This window comes from Ipomoea triloba, chromosome 4 (assembly GCF_003576645.1).
Source record: "Ipomoea triloba cultivar NCNSP0323 chromosome 4, ASM357664v1".
NCBI lineage: Eukaryota > Viridiplantae > Streptophyta > Magnoliopsida > Solanales > Convolvulaceae > Ipomoea > Ipomoea triloba.
In genome coordinates this window covers 22403253-22427164 of record NC_044919.1, presented here as the reverse complement: position 1 = coordinate 22427164, position 23912 = coordinate 22403253, and the positions used below count along the sequence as shown (strand labels likewise).

Here is a 23912-nt window from a genome sequence, read left to right as displayed (position 1 = left end):
TTTTTTTTTTTTTTTTTTTTTTTTCTTCTTCTATTATTGTTGTTGTTTAATGGTATGAACAAGGTTGTAAAAATCGCTAGGCGCCCGATTTTTCTTATGTACATTATAAGGGGATTAAGAGCTTTTGAGAGTAAGGAGTACAGAGTCAACTACTCAAAGGCCACATGCTAGAAGAGGAGTCTGAACTCTGTTCTTAGTATCAACTACAAATGCGATAAAGTGAGAATGGAGGGGGAGAGGAGCAGAACGTCGCCAGAGCTCATCCTGTCGCCGCTGCTGCTTGGTTGAGGAGAGACCGAGAGAGGCAGAGGTTCAAGGTCGACGGCAATCAGCATCTGGCAAGTAGAGGTTCTGGGTTGCATGCTCCCTTCTTGGTAGTACACGATAGGATGAGCTCCAGCGAGCAGAGATTCTGGGCGAGCAGCTTTTGGGCTCCAATGGCGACGGCGAGCAGCATCTGCGCTCCATTCTGGGTGGTAGGCGACGACGAACAGATCTGGGCTTCGCTCTTTGTGGTATGCGACGGCGAACAGATCTGAGCTCCGTTCTTGGTGGTTGGCGACGGCGAGTAGATCTGAGCTCTGTTCTTGGTTGTAGATTGGCGACGGCGAGTAAATCTGGACTCCGAAGTGGTAGGCAACGGCGAGCAAATTTGATTATACGGCTGGCTATGCGATTATCTGAGCTTCGTTCTTATTTGAGATTTTTTTTTTTGGATTATACGGCCGCCTAGGTGGTCTAGGCGGCGCCTAGACCTCCTAGGCGGCCGGCTGCGGAGGAGGCCGATTCCGGCCTTCCTCGACGCGGCCGGGCGCCGCCTAGCGCCTATGCGCCGATTAATCGGCGCTTAGGCGCGATTTTTGCAACCTTGGGTATGAATACCACATAATTTATATTTTTATCATTAATTATTTCACTCATATTCTTTGTTTGTTTCAATTTTAATTTGCATTTCTTCAATTGACCACGACAAATAAAGTTTACTAGTAGTACGTTAACATGTTGTGATGTTCAATATAAATAACCAATTTAACATACCTTTGGGTAAATTAGGATCCAAGATGTTTCGAAACAATCAATTAGGGTGTGTTTGGTACCCCGTAAAATGACTTCTGGAAAATATTTTCCGAGTTTTCTGTGTTTGGCAACATCCGAAAAATGTGGTCAAGTGTTTTCCGTTGACCAAGGAAAATCAGTTCATTTTTCTGGAAAATGACTTACGAAATTTTTTTCCATAAGTCATTTTACGGAATCGCCAGAATAACTGTTTCGCATGTTTTCGACCAAAACCAAACCATATCACCCATGCCATGGACCAAGGAGGTGGGGAAACTGCCGAAAACCTTTGCTACATTTTTTTTTTATTTTTAATTTTTATATTTTTATAAATTATATTTTTTTATTAAATACCATTATTTTAATAACTATTATAATTTTTTATATTTTAAATAAAACAATTACAATGTTTAATTATATAATTCTATCCATTTTTTAGAAAATGAACCAAACACACAAAGACAGTTTTCCATAATACATCCAAACACTGGAAATGAAACTGTTTTCTGGAAAATGACTCATTTTCCAAAAGTCATTTTCCTGCTTTCCAAACGGACCCTTAATAATACATTACAATAAAAATGTACAAAGACAACTATTTTTTGCAACAATGTTGTCATTTATGTAGAAGTAGCGGTATTTGCGAACAGAACATTCGGCAAACTACTCGTGTTCGTATTCGGTAAACGTTCAGTTAATAAACGAACATAGTATGAACATGTGTAAGCTCGTTTGATAAGAGATCGTGAACAAGCTCGTTTGATAAGAGATCGTGAACAAGCTCGTTTGATAAGAGATTGTGAACAAGCTCGTTTGTGTTAGCTAATCCCGTATGTGTCACCAATAAGAAAATTTGTAAAAGGAACTAATCTCGGTACATAAGAATAATTAGACATCCCGTATTTACTACATCATATACAAATACATAAAATCATTTTCTAACTTCAACTCCTTAAAACCTTTATTCTAACTTATTACGTTAGCTGATTGTATTAGCTATTTACTGTTAACTGGTTGCCTGTAAAATGACCGATAAATATATTATTATTATTATTATTATTATTATTATTATTATTATTAGGTAAAACAGTGCTTTTGGCCCCTCAATTGTTTTAGTTTTAGACATTTAGTCCATCTCAATTGGTTTGAACAAATTTGATCCTTTAATTGTTCATAATAGATCACATTTGATCCCTTGATGTTATATAATTATTTTTTTTTTAATAATTTCTTTTCATGAAGGTTATATTTGTCCATTCTCTTTAACAATTCAACTTTCTTCTCTATCTTCTTAGTGAGTTGTCAAGAAGCCATAGCTTGGGTAAATGATTATGAGTTTATAATGCTAAAATTATATGAGTCTAAGCTCGAAACATGGAGAATGCTTCGGCCATGAGCAACAAAAAAAAGGAATTTGCACAAGAAAATGGTATACAGATAATAGATGCACTATTTGAAATAAAATGAATTTCGCCAGCTGAAGTAAATGCACTCATGCCAACCAAATTTTTTTTCGTTGCCTCACTCTTCATTGGCGCCACCGCTTCCGCTGCCGTCGCATCGCTTCTCGCCTCTGGCATCTATTCTGTTGAACATATAAAGACAGTGGGTACAAACATAAGAACTGGAATTGGGATACCTCCAAGGCACAAGATAACTAGATTACTAAACATTAGAAGAGTTGATAATTTCTGTAGTCATTATGAGGACCAATTTTTGTATAATTAGGGATAAAAAGAAATGGGGTCAACAATTCTTTCATCAAATTATAAAACAGCTATGCCTAAATCTATGATTGCTACTAGGATTGACAATGGAAAGGGAAAACTTAAGTGTGAGAAACAATAGATCCTTCTCCCTCAACTGCATTAGTAATGGGTTGCGCTCTTGGCTTTCTCAAACAATCTTCTTCATAGTTCTAGCAAAACCAGTTAAGAAGAATGAGAAGAAAGTTGAATTGTTGAAAGGAATGGACAAATATAACCTTCATGAAAAGAAATTATTAAAAAAAATAATTATACAACATCAAGGGATCAAATGTGATCTATTATGAACAACTAAAGGATCAAATTTGTTCAAATCAATTGAGAGGGACTAAATCTCTATAATTAAAACAGTTGAGGGGCCAAAAGTGCCATTTTCCCTTATTATTATTATTATTATTATTATTATTATTATTATTATTTTGTAAAGTTTAATATAATTTATAATTTATAATAATAATAGTCATCATCATAAATTATTTTTAATTATGAACATATAAATTTTATAATAATTTTATTTTGAAGTTGTTGTTGTTGTTGTTGTTGTTATTATTATTGATAGAAAACTCCTAGCGTAGGTACGGGTACGGTTGACCGTTTCGACCTCCCCGTATGAAGGGAGCGTCCGATCGAAGTTGAGAACAGTTTGCTCAGAACACCGTTCACGCAAGAAATCATGGACTACCCTTATCCCATCGACCTTCAAGTGCCGGGCAACAAAGAGCATAGTGTCCGAACAGACCCGGAGGACCATGTTAATTACTATTATGGGAATATGTTGATGATGGGGGTGTCAGATGTTGTGATGTGTCGTGCCTTCTACTCTACCCTCACGGGAAGAGCTGCGGAGTAGTTTAAATCTTTGGAACCCGGCTCTATATCGGGTTTCCCCGATCTAGCAAGGAAGTTCACCACCCGATTTGTTATGTCAAAAACTGCTAGAAAGCACTTTACGCATTTGGAATTTGCCAAACAGAGAGAATGTGAGCCTTTATCAGCCTTTATGGAAAGATGGAAAAACGCTATGTCGGAGATCGAACCTTTGGACGATCGGACTGCAATCAACTTGTTGTTGGCGTCCCTCCGAGCGGGGCCGCTATACCAAGTGATGGTATATAAAGGCGATTGGGTAGATGAGCCGGTCGGTAGGAAGAGAAAGCTAATAGAACACTGATGTCCTGGATATGCAAGGCTCGCTTTGACTCCTTCAGAGGTCGGTCGGTAGGAGAAGAAAGCCCATAAGGCGTCAATACCCTTGAAACATGCGAGGTCCGCCCCGACTCCTTGGGGGTCGGCCAGAAGAGGAGCTGGCCGATTGAGTGTATAAGGCCGTCGGCTGGTCTTCGACGGACTCCTAAGGATACTCGGTGAAGACGAAGGATCGAGAGAACCAACGAACAATCATGAGAGAACGACTATCATTATGAGCATTTAATGTCTTTTATGAGTTATTATTTGTATCATTGATTAGGAGATTAAGTGTGTAACCGACCAGGTGCGTGAGATATATAGCTATACGGGACCCTTTGAGAGGGAGGGAGATTCGAATGTGAGAGAGAGAGAGGCTAAGCCACTTAAAAGTTCATATCAAATATACTTGTTGTTCTTGTAATTTTCCGGTAGTGTTGGCCCGCCGGCCGATCGCCTGAAGATCGGGAAACCATCACTGGCGCCGTCCGTGGGGATCGAATAAAAGTGCCGCATCTCCGGTGAAGCAATGAGAGAGGCAAGTAAGGCAATCAGTGCGGGGGGACGACCTCGTTCCAACGACCTATGAGAGCAGTTGGGCCGGTCTAATGGCCGCCATTTGCGAGAACAACTAGCTCGACCTAACAATCAAGACTTAAGAGAACAAATATCAGGACATCCCAATGGAGCGCCCTCTGGCGGGGCCGATTTAAGAGAACAGCTGGGACGACAAAACGACCAAGACTTGAGGGAGCGTTTGAGCCGGCAGACCTCCCGGCATACCGGGGAATCCCGTCAAGGTACGATAAGTAACCGACCCCCACCCGGGGAGTTGGAACAAATTGTAGTTCAAGTCATCAATGAGGTTGAAAGACGAAGGCTTGAGAACTTCGGCACAAACAATCAGACCGATCCCGTTCGACCAACGGGAGAAGGGACTGCGAACCATCAAGTTACTGAGCAAGAAGGGCGTCACAGGGAGGATCACCTGGCTCCCCATCGAGAAGACGACAGGCGTCGGGAGGTAGCCCGGTCCGTTATGGATCGTTTAAGTGACCCCAGGGAAATCCGTTACGACCACCGCGCGGAAACCCGGATCGACCGAACGGCAATCGCCAAGAACGTCGAGCTGCGGCGGCTTGGCGGAGGGTACAGGCTGCTATATCGGAAAGTAGCGCGGAATCTCCTGCGGAACCTAAGTACCGCCGAAGTCAAATGGAAGGCTTCAAGCGAAGACTACAAAACCTACAGGATCAATTTGAAGGCAAGGTGAGGCCTTCCGCTGAGAATCTATTAACCTCCTCGCTCTTCGTGGATGAAATTATGGATTATCGGGCTCCCGCGGACCTAAAAATCCCGAAACATGCTACTTTCGATGGGACGGGGGATCCCCGAGAACATCTGGTCAGTTATCAAGCCAAAATGCAAGTCTTAAGGGTGGAAGAGCCACTTATGTGCAAGGCTTTTCTCCCTACTCTCAAGGGACTCGCCCAAAAATGGTTTTTGGCACTGCCAAGCCGTTCCATTCGGTGCTTCAATGATTTGGCCGACCAATTCCTTACTCATTACGCCGTAAACATCAAGCCGCAGCGCAATCTTACCCACCTGAGCGGGATCAGTCAAGATGAGGGAGAAGCTCTGAAGACGTATCTGGCTCGTTGGCAAAAGGAGGTACAAACTATCGAGGGGTTAGATGAGCAAGTGGCTATCACCTTTTTCATGGAGTCGCTCCGAGCGGGCAAACTGTTTATTGATCTTCACAATGATCGCCCAAAGACGTATGTGGAGGCTATCCAAAGAGCCAGTCGTCAGGCAGACACGGAAGAAGCTGTGAGACAAAAACGACAGCGAGAAGCTGCCGGGTCCAGCGCTAAGCGATCACGACCTGAATCCAGGAGTCGAACGGAACCTGAGCGCCCTAGTCGCACTGAGGTACGACGAGGATCTGAGAGGGTGGGGGCTCCGCCCCCTCGCCTTACCGTGGCCCAACCCGTGCATGAGGTAAAAGATACCTTACCTCCCCCTCCGCCTTTGAAACCTGGAGATCAGCCCGAGATCTTGCTTCCGGGAGGGGTCTCGTCGAAATACTGTCGATATCACCGATCGACTACACATACTACGGAGGAATGTTTTTACCTGCGTAAAGAAATAGAGGCCATGATACAGAAGGGTGTTCCACCTCCACCTAATCAATGGAGGCGGCATCCGCGTTCCGATAAAACCGATTCGCGCTCTGATCGAGGAAAACAACCCGCCTCTGAGGAAGAGGAGACTAATTGGAAGCACAAACCTGTTATCAACATGATAGTAGGAGAACCAGAAGGAGGGGATTCATCCGGTTCTCGGAAAGCTTGGGCTCGGCAACTGTATGTGGGGACCATCTACGGTCGGGACGACAGTCTAAAAAAGGTATGTTGAGAACCCATTTTGTTTACCGATGAGGACTTACCCCAAAGCCAACACCCCCATCGGGATGCTTTGGTTATTGCCATGGACGTCCATGGCACGGTAGTCCGAAGAGTCCTAGTGGACACAGGGAGTAGCGTGAACATCTTGTATTTAGAGGTGTTTGAGAGGCTGGGGCTACAAAGTAACAAGCTAAAACCTGTGAAAACACCTTTGGCCGGCTTTACCGGGGACTCAGTCGAGTCAGAGGGATCCATACGTTTGCTGGTTGAAATTGGGACCTTTCCCAACCTTCGAAGTATGGACATGGAATTTGTGGTAGTCGACCTATCCTGCTCTCATAATATGATTCTAGGGCGACCTGGATTAGAAGATCTGGGTGCTCTCATCTCCCTCGAGCATCTTTGTCTGAAATTCCGGATTCCCAATGGGATCGGAGTCGCTCGGTGCAACTAGAAGGCAGCTCGGGATTGTTATTTACAATCCTGCCGAGAGATTGGGAAAAAGGACCTGAGGATTCACGCTATCACTAGTCGGGAGGAACAGTTAAAGAGTTTTGACCGACCCAAGCCAGCGGTGGAACTAGAAGAAATTGAGATCGACCCGTCACGCCCTGAAAGACGGGTGAAGATCAGAGTGGGTTTGGATGAGAAAGTCAAACAAGAAATCATCCAGGAACTGCAAAAACATCAGAAGGTATTCGCGTGGGGCCTTGAAGACATGCCGGGAGTTGACTGGTCGGTCATTTGCCATCGATTGGCCGTCAACCCTAACCACAAACCGGTGATTCAGAAGAAAAGATACCTCTCGGCGGATCGACGAGAATTCGTTAAGAAGGAGGTGGAAACCCTGATGGCTGCGCAGCATATCCGTGAGGTAAAGTACCTGGACTGGCTTGCCAACGTGGTGCTCGTGCCGAAGCCTCCCGCTTGGCGAATGTGCGTGGATTACACAGATCTTAATCAAGCTTGCCCAAAAGATCCTTTCCCTTTACCAAGGATCGATCAGTTGGTGGACGAGACGGCCGGCTATGATTTATTGAGTTTCATGGACGCCTTCCAAGGCTATCATCAAATCTTCATGCACCCCGCTGACGAGGAGAAGACTGCTTTCATTACTCCAGATGGGGTATACTGCTACCGGGTAATGCCTTTTGGGTTAAAAAATACCGGGGCCACCTATACCCGAATGGTAGGACGATTGTTCAGGGACTTACTGGGGAAGTCTATGGCAGCCTATGTAGATGACATGCTTGTGAAAAGCAAAGACGAGAGAACCCATGCAGGGGATTTAGCAGCCACCTTTGCCATAATGGAAAAATACAATCTGCGTTTGAACCCGAAAAAGTGCGCCTTCGCGGTGCGAGGAGGAAAGTTCCTTGGTTACATGGTCACTCGGAAAGGAATCGAGCCTAACCCTGAAAAGGTGAAGGCTATACTTGATATGCAACCTCCTGGGACCTTGAAAGAGTTACAAAGGTTAACTAGACGACTCGCGGCTTTAAACAGGTTCCTGTCCAAATCAGCAGACCGGGCCTTACCTTTTTTCGAAGCTATGAAGAAGAGGGAAGGATTTCGCTGGACGGAAGAATGCCAAAAGTTGTTTGACGAGTTAAAAGATTACCTACAGACTCCGCCACTACTATCTACCCCGAAGGAAGGGGAAGTGTTATTCCTTTATCTGGCCGCTTCTCAAAAAGCTGTCAGTTCTGTGTTAATCCGAGAGGAAGAGCGAGTGCAGCATCTGGTTTATTTGTCATTCGAGCTTTAAAAGCTTCAGAAATTCGCTATACCCCCTTGGAAAAGGTGGTGTACGCTCTGGTGATCACAGCCCGGAAGCTGGTACCGTTCGTCCAGGCTCATCCCATCCGAGTCTTAACCGATCAGCCTCTGGCAGGTGTTCTGCGAAACCCCAACTCTTCGGGGAGTTTGGTAAAGTGGGCCGTAGAGCTCACCCAATATGCGATTGAGTATCACCCTCGCCCCTCGGTGAAAGGCCAAGCCTTGGTAGATTTTATAGTAGAATGCACCGCTCAGAGTCCTGAACCCAACGCCAAGGCCCCTGAGGAAGGGGATTGGTGGGAAATGCACGCCGATGGAGCCGTTAGTCAACACCATTGCGGAGGTGGAATCATGTTGACGACTCCTGAAGGTTTCCGCTTATACTATTCATTAACGTACGAGTTCAGAGCCTCGAATAATGAAGCTGAGTATGAGGCCGTGATCGGAGGATTGTGGATGGCCAGAGCCCTTAAAGTTCAGAGGATCCGGATAAAGACTGACTCCCGCTTAGTGGTCGGACAAGTAACCGGAACATGTGAGGCGAAGAATGAAAGACTCGAACGGTATAAAAAAGTCACTGAGGGACTTTTGGGTGAATTTGAAGCTTATGAGTTAGAGCACGTGCCCCGCGCTGAGAACACAGAGGCCGATATTCTGTCCAAAATGGCCTTAGGAGGAATACCGGATCATCTCATCAGAATCTGTCAGAATGAACGAGTCTCGCTACCCAGCATAGAACCAAAAGTCGTTCCAGAAGACGTTTGTATCACAGAGGAACTGGACCCTGAGGAACATCCAGAAGTATTTTGGATGGAGGAAATTCGTAGGTATAAGGAAAAAGGGGACCTCCCTGACGATCCGGCCGAAGCAGCGAAAATCCAGAGACGATCCCCTGCATATGTGTTGATAGACGGTCACATGTACAAGAAGTCCTTCGGAGGACCATTGCTAAGGTGTTTGTTCCCTTCTGAGGCGAACTAAGTTATGGAGGAGGCACATTGAGGAATTTGTTCAGCCCATCAAGGGGCCCATACGCTAGCCCGCAAGATAGTGTTACAAGGATATTATTGGCCCACCATGGTCAAGGACTGTATCAACCGAGTCGCTAGATGTGCGATATGCTAGTCTTTCGCCAAGAAAGACACTCGGCTGGCCTCTTTTTATACTCCGATTACAGTAGCTATTCCCTTTGCCAAATGGGCAATTGATATCGTTGGGCCGTTGCTCCAGGCACCTGGACGGCTGCGATTTTGTGTGGTGGCTGTGGATTATTTCACCAAATGGGTAGAAGCCGAGCCCTTGGCAACTATCACTGAGTTTCAATGCCGCAAGTTCCTTTGGAGGAAGGTCATTTGTCGATTTGGGCTCCTAGAGCACCTAGTTAGTGACAATGGAAGACAGTTCGATTGCTGGCCCTTTAGAGACTTTTGCCAACAATACGGAATACGACACACCAGGGTCTCCGTAGCTTACCCCCAGGTCAATGGTCAAGTCGAGAATGTTAATCGAACCATTGTGGATGGTATCCGAAGAAAGTTAAATGACCTGGGAGGGACCTGGGTTGATGAGTTAGATCGAGTCCTATGGGCGTATCGCACGACTCCTCGGAGAGCAACCGGGGAGACCCCATTCTCTCTGACTTATGGCTTTGAAGCCAAGGTACCCGCCGAGATTACCACCCCAACCCTTCGGGTGTTACAGTACAACGACGATGAAAATGAAGAAAATCTGCAAATAGAGAAAAACTTCCTTGAGGAAAGGAGGGACGCGGCGTATGGACGAATGGCCGAATATCAGCAGTCGGTCAAATGCTATTATGATAAAAGAGTAAAGGAGAAGAAGTTTCAGGAGGGAGATCTGGTCTTAAGAGACCGGGACGCTAGCCAACCTAATCAAGGTGGGAAATTTGCAATCAAATGGGAAGGTCCTTACCGAATCAGAGAGGTCATTCACCCGGGAACATATCGTTTGGAGACCCCGGAAGGGCAGGCTGTGGAAAGGAAATGGAATGCGGTGCACCTGAAGAAATTCTTTCAGTAGAAGGTTAGGCTTTTAAAAGATTGTAATGAAAATCACGAATTTTAATAGAGTGATCACTTTTTGCGACATCTTGTTTTAAGGAAACATATGAGTCTGGCAGTCTGTCTGCCTTTGAGTGAGTTAGGTTGAGATAACCTAGGTCTCATTTCGATCCTCGGATCCTTATGAGTCTGGCAGTCTGTCTGCCTTTGAGTGAGTTAGGTTGAGATAACCTAAGTCTCATTTCGATCCTCGGATCCTTATGAGTCTGGCAGTCTGTCTGCCTTTGAGTGAGTTAGGTTGGGATAACCTAAGTCTCATTTCGATCCTCAGATCCTTATGAGTCTGGTAGTCTGTCTGCCTTTGAGTGAGTTAGGTTGGGATAACCTAAGTCTCATTTCGATCCTCAGATCCTTATGAGTCTGGTAGTCTGTCTGCCTTTGAGTGAGTTAGGTTGGGATAACCTAAGTCTCATTTCGATCCTCAGATCCTTATGAGTCTGGTAGTCTGTCTGCCTTTGAGTGAGTTAGGTTGGGATAACCTAAGTCTCATTTCGATCCTCAGATCCTTATGAGTCTGGTAGTCTGTCTGCCTTTGAGTGAGTTAGGTTGGGATAACCTAAGTCTCATTTCGATCCTCAGATCCTTATGAGTCTGGTAGTCTGTCTGCCTTTGAGTGAGTTAGGTTGGGATAACCTAAGTCTCATTTCGATCCTCAGATCCTTATGAGTCTGGTAGTCTGTCTGCCTTTGAGTGAGTTAGGTTGGGATAACCTAAGTCTCATTTCGATCCTCGGATCCTTATGAGTCTGGCAGTCTGTCTGCCTTTGAGTGAGTTAGGTTGAGATAACCTAAGTCTCATTTCGATCCTCAGATCCTTATGAGTCTGGTAGTCTGTCTGCCTTTGAGTGAGTTAGGTTGAGATAACCTAAGTCTCATTTCGATCCTCGGATCCTTATGAGTCTGGTAGACTATCTGCCCTTGAATAAAATAAGGTTGAGAAAACCTGTCGGATGAGTCCTCGACTGAGGGACTCGGAATATATGAGTTTGGCGGTTGTCTGCCTTTAATAAGGTTGAGAAAACCTGACGGATGAGTCCTCGACTGAGGGACTCGGAATATATGAGTTTGGCGGTTGTCTGCCTTTAATAAGGTTGAGAAAACCTGTCGGATGAGTCCTCGACTGAGGGACTCGGAATATATGAGTTTGGCGGTCGTTAGCCTTTAAGAAGGTTGAGAAAACCTGTTAGATGAGACTTGGCGTACAGCCAGGGCCAGCGAATTGCCGGGTGAAAGTAAAAGTAAAGAAAGACAGAGTAAAGCCAAAACAATCAGACGAAAAGGAAAGGCAATTGTTTGTTCAAAACATAAAAGGCCTAAGGCAGTCAAAAAAGGCCCCTCTACAAAAAGTTCCAATAAAACAAAGTGCAGCGAATATTTTTTAAACCCCCGAGTTACCACCAGCTGTCTCCCCCTCCGTTGAGCCAGTAGGGGGAGGGTCGTTGGTGCTTCCTTGAAGGTGAGAGCGTCGTACTAAGTCACCTTCCGCCGGCTCCTCCTCCTCCGATATGTTGAGCATTGAAGGCACGGGATTGCGATCCATTCCCGCCAGAGCAGTCAAATTGGCAGCAGAATTTAGATATGAGGGATCCATCAGAATTTGCCCGCCACTTGAGTTCTCCGGAGTGACCCTGTCGGTTTCTCTGGCCCCCTGTTGACGTGCGGGGGTAGCAGGAATGCGAGAAGGAAGCTCGGCTAACTGTGCTGGAAGGCCCCATTTTTCTGGGTCGAAAGTCGGATCTCTCTCCAAAAGAACCGGGTAGATGTCACGTTGCATGTCCAAGGACCCCATGTGATAGTCCTCCTCTCCTAGATCCGTCAGATAGGCTCGACCTTCATCAGAACTTAGCCACTCCATGGCCAGCAGCCTTAACCTCGAACGAACGTTGGCCAGCACATCCTCTTCGAAGGCTCGGGAAGACTTATAAGTAGCCACGGCTAAATCCGTAGCGTCAGCACTCTTCTTCTTCTCCGCCTCGAGCTCCGACTCTAGTTGACCTACCCGGAGTGCCGAGTCATCCAGCTCTTTCTCCCGTTTGTGAAGGTCGGCCCTTAGAGTCGGCACTAGCTCCGCATCCGCCAGGAGTGGACTCATTCTCTTCCGCATTTCAGACTGGACAGCAAGAGCCTGCCAAGTGATAAAAAAAAAGGAGAAATGAGGAGTGCAATATGAAATCTATGCGAGAACTTGACATAAGTATAGCTTACCCGATACAAGTAACGGGAAACGCCTTCGAAGACCTTCTCGGAAGGATGACTCTCGTAGTGAGCTGCGTCCTTGGGAAGGATAACATTATCCAGCCACTCATGCACTGGAAAAGCACCTTGAACAATGCCATCATCGGCATCAATTTCAAGACCGACAGCCACTCTTTTGGCTGATGGGGTTGACAGAGAAGGCCCGGCCGGGCGTTTTAGGCCAGAAGTGGAGGCAGGAGGAGGTATGGCCCGACGAGCCTGGCGACCGCGTGGTGGCTCCGCGGAACGAGTGGGGGAGTCGTGAACAACAATCGGGTTGGAGGAGGCAGCGCGGCTCCGAGAGCGTTCCTTCAAAGTAGCATGGCGGCTAGACATTTCGGACGTGAGAGAGGGGGTGTTAGAGTCGCCGGAAAGGGTTTCGTCACCTGCTTCTTCACCTTCTTCCTCTGCTTCTTCCTCCTCCTCAGGATCTACAAAACAGTGTATTAAAAAGGTAAGCTATAAAGAGAGAATTTTAAAAAGGAATGACTCATCACCTGGAAGGGCTGCCCCGGCAAGAAGAAGTCCAGCCGCCTTAAGGGCCTTTAGGCTCGACCATACGCTGACTTGAAGTTCGCCCAAGTCTTTCAAAACTTTCATCCCATCAGTCGTTTTTTGGTCAGGAGGAGGTTTTTTGAGGCATTTGAAAAAAGAGGAGTTCTAGGTCAAGGGGAAGTCAAAAGCCGGATGAGAGGAGGATGGTCGTACAAATAAGAAAAGGGGTTTCCACCCTTTGAGAGAGTCGACCAGTCCGTCAAAAATTTTAGAGCCGCATCGCTGTGAAATTTGGACATAGCCCGGCGAGTTGGACCCGACTCTATTGACCAGGTAGAGTTGTAGGAATAGATTGATCGTTGGATCAATCTCAAGTTTTATGCAAATCGTTTGGAAGCAAGTGAGGAGGCGGTGGGAGTTCGGAACAAGCTGACCAGGAGATAAAGCAAAGAAGCGAAAAAAGAGAGAAGCAAACGGACTCATGGGGACTCGGAACCCGTGACGAATAGACTGGAGATGCACCCTGACGTACCCACCGGGAGGGGGTTCGGACACATGAAGTTCACGAGGGGCATAGATTTCTGCCGCTAGGCCCAATAAATCTTGGGCCTCTTCTAGTTCACGGGCCGAAATTTTAGAATGAAGGCCCGCGGGACGGCCGATGTCCTCTAATTGGCCTGAAGGCCTTTGGAGGTCAGTGGGTAACGCCGCAATGGCCTGAATGGGCTCTGGGTTTAGAGCAGCGGAAGAAGAGGCGCCCTGTGTGTAACACCCCGAAATTTTGTAAGTATTTTTGAGAAAATATTATTATTATTTTCGAAATATTCATGTTTTATTGTTGTCCAAAAGAATTTTTGGAAATTATTATTTATTACAAAATATATATTTTGGAACGTATATGTATATATTTATTTATTTCAAAAATAATCAATAAGAATTGGTTTGACTTGCTGGACAAAACTTTAACTTTTTGTGAGAAGTCTTGGTTTTGAATCTAGGCAACAATTAATTTACTTTCAAAGCCTATTATATTGCTCTTCGTATATAGTTATATAATTTTGTTGCTAAAAATTCTTGAAAGATGAAATGGCTTGGTGGTTTGGGATTTGAGCTTTGGGCTTTGGACAGGAGTTCAACTCTTGTTAGTCGCAGAATGGTTACTGATTTTTGGTTCAGCAGAGAAAAAAGAAAAAAATATAAGAGACCAAGATGGATAAGGAAAATTGAGGAGTGAGACGCCGGAAAAAGAGGAAAGAAAAAGGGAAAAGGGCGTGAATTGGGGGGGTGGTTATAATATTATTAATAGCCTGATTTGATGGAGGTGTTATAATTAATAATAATATAAATAATAATAGTAAACCGTGTGTGTTGTGTGTATGTATTAGGTAGATTAGATATATTTATATTCATAAGGGAGGTGCGTAGCTTTGGAGTTAGGGGGAAAGCTCACAATTTTCATTCTGCTTTTTGGCCGAGAAAAAAAAAGAGAGAGAAGAAAGGGAAAGGAAGAGAAAAGATAGAAGGATTGTCAACTTGTGTTGTGGTTATTAGGTAAGATTTATGTCCATTCAAATTTTATTTACCGTAATTAAATTATTTAATATGTGCTTATGTGATATTATATTACTATTATTATAGAAATTGTTAAATATTTGTGAGAACATATTATTTGTACATTTGATTTATGGTGGGAGTATGATGATTAGTAAGAATCTGTGTAAAAGAATTGTTAGAGATTGAAATATGGGTTTACTGATGATGATGGTGTGAAGATGATTTAAGTAATGAAAATAGTTTGATGAGGATACTCATGGAGATAATGCTTAAGTGATAATGATTAAATAATGTGAGTAAGTGGGTTTGTGGTTTTATGCCTTGCCCTTACCCCTTATGCGTTTTAGACTATGACTGAAACATGATTTTTTTTCTCTTGTGTGGATTGATCGAATCATGGTTGTCTTACATAAATTCTTGAAGCATGTATTACCTTTATAGTACAAGTTATCTCTTGTGGTAGAGATTATGGTATTTGAGAGTATTAATGAACAATTGTACTTAAAATCTTGAATATATACATATATATTAATTCTTGTGTGTATGGATATATAAGTATATATTATATATATAAAGTATATGTGTAGTACGTACGTAGGTTTTATAAAAAAAAATAATAACAGTAAATATATGATTATATGTAAAGAACCTTAACTAAGTACGTATGCTTATGATTATTATTAGTTTATGGGTATATATATATGTATAAGCATTACATTTAATTTCTTATTGAATGTACATAATTTATTACTCGAGTTAGTATTGTCAATTAGTATAAATTTTCTATGTATCACAATTAGTATATGAATATGTTTGATTAGTAAGGTTATGATATGTACGTACGTTATTTTATTAGTAATAACAATACTAATAATAATAACAAAATTTATTATTTTGTTTCATTGTTAAATGCCGTACGAAGTTTTATAAAAAAAATAAAATAATAATAATCATTATTTGTTTTTACTTGAATAAGTGGCGTACGAATTATGTATGCATATGTACATTCCTTACAAATTTAAATTTTACTTATATGTTGTGTGTACATAGGACTCCTCCTTATTATGTAGAACGCATGTTAGTGACAAATGAAAAAAATTGACCAAAATGTAGATTTTGGACTCTTGGTTGCGAAATGAGTTTTATTGAGCTTTTCAAGGAAAAGAATTAGCCTAATTGTATTTTGGAAGAAAACCTCATTTTTGAGAGATTGGATGTACAATGCAAGTAATGATTAATTTTACAAATATTATTTTTCTATCAAATTTATGAACAACCTTTTATGCTAAGTCTTGATTTCAAAACTTATGGAAATATTATGAGGTGTAATCTATATTAAGAACTCAAGTTTGGAATTTTTGATAAATTGATTTTGGTTAATAGATTTTGAGAGCCTAAGGGCTAAATTTTATTACATAAAATATTTTGTAAACTTATGGAAGATATGTGACTTGGAAATTGTGGAGTATTCAATTGTATGCTGGATACTAGGGCTATGCCCAGTTGTGGAGTGGTTAGGGTAATCCTACCACTAGGGTTCATACCCTATTTTGAGGAGTATTCGGTAGGAACAATCCCCGGATACTAGGGCATTTATTGTCCTGTTGATTTGAGGAGTGGTTAGGTTATGCCTTCCACTAGGGTCTACGTACCTTGTTTTGAGGAGTATTCGGTAGGAAAAATCCCCGAATACTAGGACTAGTAACTTCCCGGTGAGGCTTGGAATCCTCACTCGGGGGTGTGCACACTTAAGGTTAGAGTCCTGTTTCCATTAGAAATGGGAAATATGTGGAGTGTTCGGATGTGTGGAAAGCACCGTTCACTAGGGCCTAAGAATAAAGGACCCTGTCCCATTTATGTGTGATTGATGTGCTTCCATATGTATTTTTTTTATAGTGTGCAAGTATGGCACAAAGTTAAATTTTTAAGAAATTTGAGAATATGACTTTTTGAAAAGTATACTATGGTAAATAAAGGATTGAATCCTATTATGAAAATGGAAAAAATGTTGATATTATGGAATTTGATGTGGAGTTAAATAATTATTTATGTGAGTGAATTAGTATTTGAATCCTATTATTTATGAAAATGATAAGTTGTGAATGTATAGTATTTTATGAGGAATTAAATGATTATTTGATTATTATTTATTATGAAATGTTATATGAAATTAGAATCCACGATAAATTGATTGATTTGAGAATTAGTATATTCTAATGGACTAAAAATGATTATGTGGTTGAGTATAAAATATTCTATGGGGTTAATATGGAATTATGTGCTCCAAAGTGCTATGTGCTATGTGAAAAATGATTTACGGGGTGGAGTAAGTCTTACTAGCCGTCGTGCTGACTTTGTTTTCCCCCTTAGTTATTATTGCAGGTGATGATTGCATGATAATTTGGAGCATTGGCATGAGAGTGATTCACGTTAGATTTTTTTTTATAAAGGTTGTAATTAAATCCATAGAATTCATCTTGTATTAGTAATCGGTAGTAAGTTAGTTTAGCCTGTGCGTTTGAGTATGAGATACTTGAACGTGGCATAACGCCCCCTTTTTCCTTTCTTGTTGTAGAAAGCTTCCGCTATTGTAAAAGTTATTTGTAAATAAAAAAAAATTAAATTACCCGTATTTTCTTATGTGGAAAAAGTGGGGTGTTACACTGTGCGCTCAATGAGGTCAAATTGTTGGGGTTTATCGTAACCCCAGTGCGGTTGGGAGTAGAAGACATAATGGAAAGCAAATACAAAGAAACCTACCTGGCAGACTCGGAGGCAAAGAAAGAGAGTTCAAGAGAAGGGACGATAGGGCGGAGGTCTAATTTGCAGGTCGCCGGAAATTGGTCAGAGGGTTGAGCGGAAAATCGAAGTCACGCTGGAGATCCGATAACGCCTTTTGCTTGGGGAAGAAAGTAAAACAGTGAAAAGTAAAAGGGGGACGGTGAATCTCGGTATTTATAGGCAAGGGTGATAAAAGGAGATGATGACACGTGGAGGGTGAGATTTAATGACCTGACATCGAAGAGACGTGAAACGTACGCGGGAAGTTATTTCTTTCGGTAATCACAATCGGCACGAAGTGTAAAAGGTGACGACGTTCAAATAATCCGTAATCCAATAATGGGATTTCAAAGGTTAAACCGGAGGCCCGAAAATGGAGTCGGCACTCGGTCAACTGTGCCTCCCTGAGAAGGGAGTGTGAGAAGAAATCATAAGGTTGGTGTTTTGGTTGGTTCGGAGGCCTGAAAATGGAGTCGGCACTCGGTCCACCGTGCCTCCCTGAAAAGAGAGTGTGAAAAGAAGTCATAAGGAGGGTGTTCTGGTTAGGCCGGAATCCTGAATATGGAGTTGGCACTCGGTCAACCGTGCCTCCCTAAAAAGGGAGTGTGAGAAGAAGTCATAAGGTTGGTGTTTTGGTTGGTCCGGAAGCCTGAAAATGGAGTCGGCACTCGGTCAACCGTGCCTCCCTGAAAAGGGAGTGTGAAAAGAAATCATAAGGATGGTGTTCTGGTTAGGCCGGAGTCCTGAAAACGGAGTCGGCACTTAGTCAACCGTGCCTCCCTGAAAAGGGAGTGTGAAAAGAAGTCATAAGGATGGTGTCCTGGTTAGGCCGGAGTCCTGAAAATGGAGTCGGCACTCGGTCAACCGTGCCTCCCTGAAAAGGGAGTGTGAGAAGAAGTCATAAGGTTGTTGTTTTGGTTGGTCCGGAGGCCTGAAAATGGAGTCGGCACTCGGTCCACCGTGTCTCCCTGAAAAGGGAGTGTGAAAAGAAGTCATAAGGATGGTGTTTTGGTTAGGCCGGAGTCCTGAAAATGGAGTCGGCACTCGGTCAACCGTGCCTCCCTGAAAAGGGAGTGTGAAAAGAAGTCATAAGGATGGTGTTTTGGTTAGGCCGGAGTCCTGAAAATGGAGTCGGCACTCGGTCAACCGTGCCTCCCTGAAAAGGGAGTGTGAGAAGAAGTCATAAGGATGGTGTTTTGGTTGGTCCGGAGTCCTGAAAACGGAGTCGGCACTCAGTCAACCGTGCCTCCCTGAAAAGGGAGTGTGAAAAGAAGTCATAAGGATGGTGTTTTGGTTGGTCCGGAGGCCTGAAAATGGAGTCGGCACTCGGTCAACCGTGCCTCCCTGAAAAGGGAGTGTGAGAAGAAGTCATAAAGTGGTTGTGATAGTTAGTCAAAGAAAGGAGTCAGTGCTCGGCTAATCGTGCCTCCTGGAGAAAAGCGCGAAAGAAAGACATGAAAAGAGTGACGTTATACGCGAAAGAGCCATTTATTCATTAAAGCTTAGCCGAAAATACAAAATAGCCCTATATGGCCTAGCATGCCTACGGTTATGGCTGCATAGAGACTTTCGGTTGGTGGGAGGTCAAGCTGAGGCAGTAGGGGAATCGGCAGAAATCACGGATGGCGTCTGAGAAGGAGGGGACGACGGATCAACCTCAAAAGCAGCTGAGGGAGTAATTGGGAAGACTGTGTCCGGAGTCGCTGGGGAAGCTGGTGGGGTATTCCCTAAGGAATCATCAGCCATGAATTCCGTTAAGAATTCCAAGTAGTCAGAATCGTAGTTGGGGTTAAGTGGAGAGCCTACTTCAATTTCAGGAGGTGGTGGGGCCGCCACTTCCTTTTCCTCATCGGAAGGAATGAGAAGAGGGTCTTCATGGGTGTCCCCCACTTCATGACCGCCGTGCGCAATTTTCCGTTGGCGGAGCATTTCTTGCCGGGCCTGCTCGGCCAAGCGTAGGGAACGTCGTGAAGGAGGACTGGCGGCGTCTTTTTTCTTCATTATGATCAGCAAAGGAGGGTGTGCCCTTTCGAAAAGGGGAAGATATTTATAGCAGAAGGGAACGAGTTAAAGAAACAAGGGCAAAAGGGATAAAGATAAAAAAGGACGGCTGTCAGAATAAGGAAGGTTCTAACACACAGATTCGGTGAAAATCTCTTGGTAATCGAGTAAAATCAGGGATTTTAATTGAAGTTGACAGGAGAAAAGATATGACAGAGATACGGATCCACTTTGTCAGGAGATGTACTTTCCTAGGCTTCGGTTCCTTAAACCAAGGAAAGTGAGGGACTAGATGATGGTATATAAAGGCGACTGGGTAGATGAGCCGGTCGGTAGGAAGAGAAAGCTAATAGAACACTGATGTCCTGGATATGCAAGGCTCGCTTTGACTCCTTCAGAGGTCGGTCGGTAGGAGAAGAAAGCCCATAAGGCGTCAATACCCTTGAAACATGCGAGGTCTGCCCCGACTCCTTGGGGGTCGGTCGGAAGAGGAGCTGGCCGACTGAGTGTATAAGGCCGTCGGCTGGTCTTCGACGGACTCCTAAGGACACTCGGTGAAGACGAAGGATCGAGAGAACCAACGGACAATCATGAGAGAACGGCTATCATTATGAGCATTTAATGTCTTTTATGAGCTATTATTTGTATCATTGATTAGGAGATTAAGTGTGTAACCGACCAGGTGCGTGAGATATATAGCTATACGGGACCCTTTGAGAGGGGGGAGATTCGAATGTGTGAGAGAGAGAGGCTAAGCCACTTAAGAGTTCATATCAAATATACTTGTTCTTGTAATTTTCCGGTAGTGTTGGCCCGCCGGCCGATCGCCTAAAGATCGGGAAACCATCACCAAGATCTTATTGTACGACCTCCAGATACGTACGATGAGGTTGTCAAGTGGATGGGTGACCACGCCACCGCCATGGAATGCCATGTTTTGAAGGGTTTGATAGAAGACTTGTTGAGATCAGGGGAGTTGGCTCAGTTCGCTGAGAAGAAGAAGAAGGGTCGTAGATCATGGAAAAAGTTTTTCAAGAAATCCAACAAAGACATGAAAGATAAAGGGCCAGATCAGGAGTGGGAACCCCGCCAGCAGGTTCGAAACAAGTAATCCACGTGATTTTTGGTGGGCCTGAAGGTGGTGATAACCCCGAAGAACGTCGAGCTTGGTCTCGGTTCGAAGCGGAGCCCTTAGCGAGGATCTCGGTAATAATACACCATTATTCTACACTCTCGCCTCCGTATTTAATAGTATCAATTATTATTATTATTATTATTATTATGCTACCAAAAAGAAAAAAAGAAAAAAGAATTGTGCCAAATTTTCACCCCAATTGTGTATTGTACTTTGTATTATTTATTTAAGTACTATTGACTCTATTATAATGTAGTATATGTCCAGCTATACCGCTGGACCCTCATGAATTTATAGCAATAATAAATTTTGAATTAGTATATAATTATAATAACAATATGTCAATTAGTATTGAATTGATTTTTAATCGAATTGCGTGATTTATAAATTAATTCATTTTATTTTTTAACATGGATATAATTGGGTGGTAATTATTTTAACCCAAAAAAAACATTAAAATTTAGGCGGTAATTTTTTTGGGTTGGCGCCTCTCGCCTAAATCCCTAACATCTACTCCGTATTATTCTTTCACGAATCATTACCCGACCAGAGAAGCTTTTTTGAATTGGATTCCAAAATGTGATGAAAAAAAAACGGCCAAACAAGAAAACACGGGCGTTTGTGAGGTGTTGTAGCAAAAAAGGTAACACTCCTCTTGAAGAGGAGTGTTAGCTTTTATTCATTAGATAATTACTGATGATTACTAATGATTACTCCGATGATTATTCCGTAGCTTTCAATCATTATTAGAATGATCAACTTTTATTTTAAAACATCAATGATTAGTTAGTTATTAATGCTAGCAATGATTAGTTATTAATGGTAGCAATGATTAGTTATTAATGATTAATTGATGATTAGATGGTTAATTGATTGGTTGTATGATTTTTTAATTATTTGGATTGATGATAATAAAATTATTATTTTGTCATACTTGTGCAATAATGACTATTGTGAGTTAAAGATAAGATAATAACGCTAAAACTTGTACGATAAATTTCGATTTTAAATTAATACAATTCAACATATTTAATATACATCTGTAAAATAAAATAAGGCACATGTTTCATCCAAAAATTTAGTGGTGTCCCCTGCAAGTTAAGTTAATGAAGTCTTGTTAAAAACAATAAATTCAATGGTAATATAAATTAGGGAAATTGCATATATGTTTGTACCTGGGATCGTAATGTCGCGAACCAGTTCCACACAATGTCAGGCGGTCGCACCTCGTTGATTGCCGTCGTGGTTGTTCTTGGACTGACTGAGGGAGAAACTCATCCATTGACGGTAATTGCAATTTCCTACCACCTTGATCGGATGATTCTCCTCTGTGAAAGTCCTGTATTGGGTGGCGCGAAGGCATATTGTTGTATGTAGGACATGCTTCATAATTATGCATGTGAGGTAGGGGTTGTTGATAGGATGACCCAGGTTGGGAGGGGTCGTACACTACACTCGCTGGGATCGTATAATTTGGATATTGAAATGAAGATGGAGCGAATGAAACAACCCCATATGGTGAGTACTCCCCAAACTGGGTAGTAGTAGGGGTACCATACGAACTACTAGTAGTATGGGTACCATACGAACTACTAGAAGGGCCCGACTCATCCTCGTCAAAAGAGGAACTCATTGTAACGGACAACAGATTGTCCCTCCTATCACAATCATCCATACCCTCATCCTCATCATCTTCCTCTTCATTAGCTTGACCGGCCCATGCATTTCCCTCAGCCTGGACGCCTGGATGCATAACACGGCCACGACCACGCCTACCGCCTTGTCCCGCACGCCCCCGCCGCTGCTCCCTATTGCGACGACAACCCTGAATCGATTCATCTAGGTTAGGTGCATTGTCAAGCATCTCATCAGGGACATGCTCTATATATGTGAAGGGGGTCGATTGTAACAAGTTGAAAACCTGTCCGGTCATGTTCACAACGGTTTCATTATTTTCACCATCATCAATTGAGCGCCTCCCGGTCATGCATCGTCATCTAATGCAACATTTTACAACAAAAGTAATTTTGTTGCATTACAGTGTGGCAATAGAAGTTTCAGTCGAAAATATGCACTTTTTAACATACATATTATCTTTCTTCTTAACATGTTACTATTGTCTCATTGTTACTAAATAACTAATAATTAATCATTACTAACTAAATATCAATTAATTATTAATAACTATTCATTATTAATATTAATAACTAATTATTTTTTAACATTAAAATGTAATAATCATTTGCTAATAATTGATTAATAATGATTGAAAACCTATCGTAATCATGTAAAGCTAGTAATCATTTGCTAATAATCATGGGGTGATTAATAATGATTGCAATAATAATTAAAACCTAAAATTGCTCTAGATGAGGAGAGTTATGCCCTAACCTACAACTCCAATAGTACACCCATGTTTGCCTTCTTTGCCGGTTTATTTTTTCGATAACATTTTGGAATTCAGTTTAAAAAATAGTCTCCGCGGAGAAAGCACCCTTCTTTCACGAATCAGTTTCATGCCTCCGCCTCCTTCTCTATTCTCTCAATGGTTTCGCCTCATTCCTAGATCTATTCTCTCAATCCCTTATTCCCTTAGAAGTCTAAACTCTGAAGAGTGAAGACCTCTGCTGTGCGACAAGTCGACGATGACGACGGGGGCATAGCAGCTCAGGTGGTCTGACGGGCGACAAAGACAACTAAGAGGGTGAGTATTTTCCGCGTTCTCTCTTGTCAAAATCTACGATACTCGAGTTTGAGCTTTATATTTGTAGGATTTAACCATTTCTGTATTGTGAGGAGTAGAGACCTGATACTCGGGAATAATATGATGGGGGGTAAGTGAAGCAAAACCTCATGGCTGGGATTGTAATTACTTGAAGCAATTTCTTCTGCATATTTTCTTATTTATCTAGAGATCTCGGGCGGATTGAGAGCAGCGGTAGTGCGGCATATGTTGTTCACATTGTACGTGTAACTTTAGTATCCTTTGCTTTCTATTTTAAAATGATGTTTATAAAACACCCAAGTCTGGCTACTGCTTTATTATTGTTGGTAGTTCTAGACTTCTGGTCAGGAGAGATATTTCACAGGAGCATATTGTGACGGTATGAATAAATCATTAATTTCCTATTAACTTGTATGAAATAGACCAAATAATTTAAATTTTCAATGAAACATGACCATTTTAATTTGCTTTCTTCAGTTTTTGTAGGTGTTTCCCACTATCTAAGCTTCTGCCAAGGTACGTAACTTAATTATTTTTTACTTTAAGATTCATAAATTTCAATATATTTTGCAGTTGAACAATTTGGAGCTTGCTACTAATCTTTTATGGTATTAGCTGTGTATGACTATTTTCTTCCTATGAAGTTAAGATGCTTGTGTTGTTTATCACATCAACAAAATGATTTAGTTTCATTCAAAATGTTATATTGCTT

At 42.6% G+C, this 23912-nt stretch overlaps 1 protein-coding gene and 1 long non-coding RNA gene across 2 annotated transcripts; both read left to right on the top strand.

Moving 5' to 3' along the window:
- The first annotated feature begins 5222 nt into the window (after positions 1 to 5222).
- Positions 5223 to 6425, top strand: LOC116015999. Its single transcript, XM_031256167.1, has one exon. The coding sequence runs from the start codon at positions 5223 to 5225 to the stop codon at positions 6423 to 6425; it is 1203 nt and encodes a 400-aa protein (XP_031112027.1).
- Positions 6426 to 14461: 8036 nt separating this feature from the next.
- LOC116015596 lies at positions 14462 to 17176 on the top strand. The gene is made up of 2 exons (XR_004097665.1): positions 14462 to 14555; positions 16929 to 17176. It is a non-coding gene; the product is annotated as an uncharacterized LOC116015596 (long non-coding RNA).
- Positions 17177 to 23912: the final 6736 nt, after the last annotated feature.

What these genes read in the sequence shown, in the direction of transcription:
- LOC116015999 (XM_031256167.1), top strand. Translation starts at nt 5,223, where the DNA reads ATGGAAGGCTTCAAGCGAAGACTACAAAACCTACAGGATCAATTTGAA.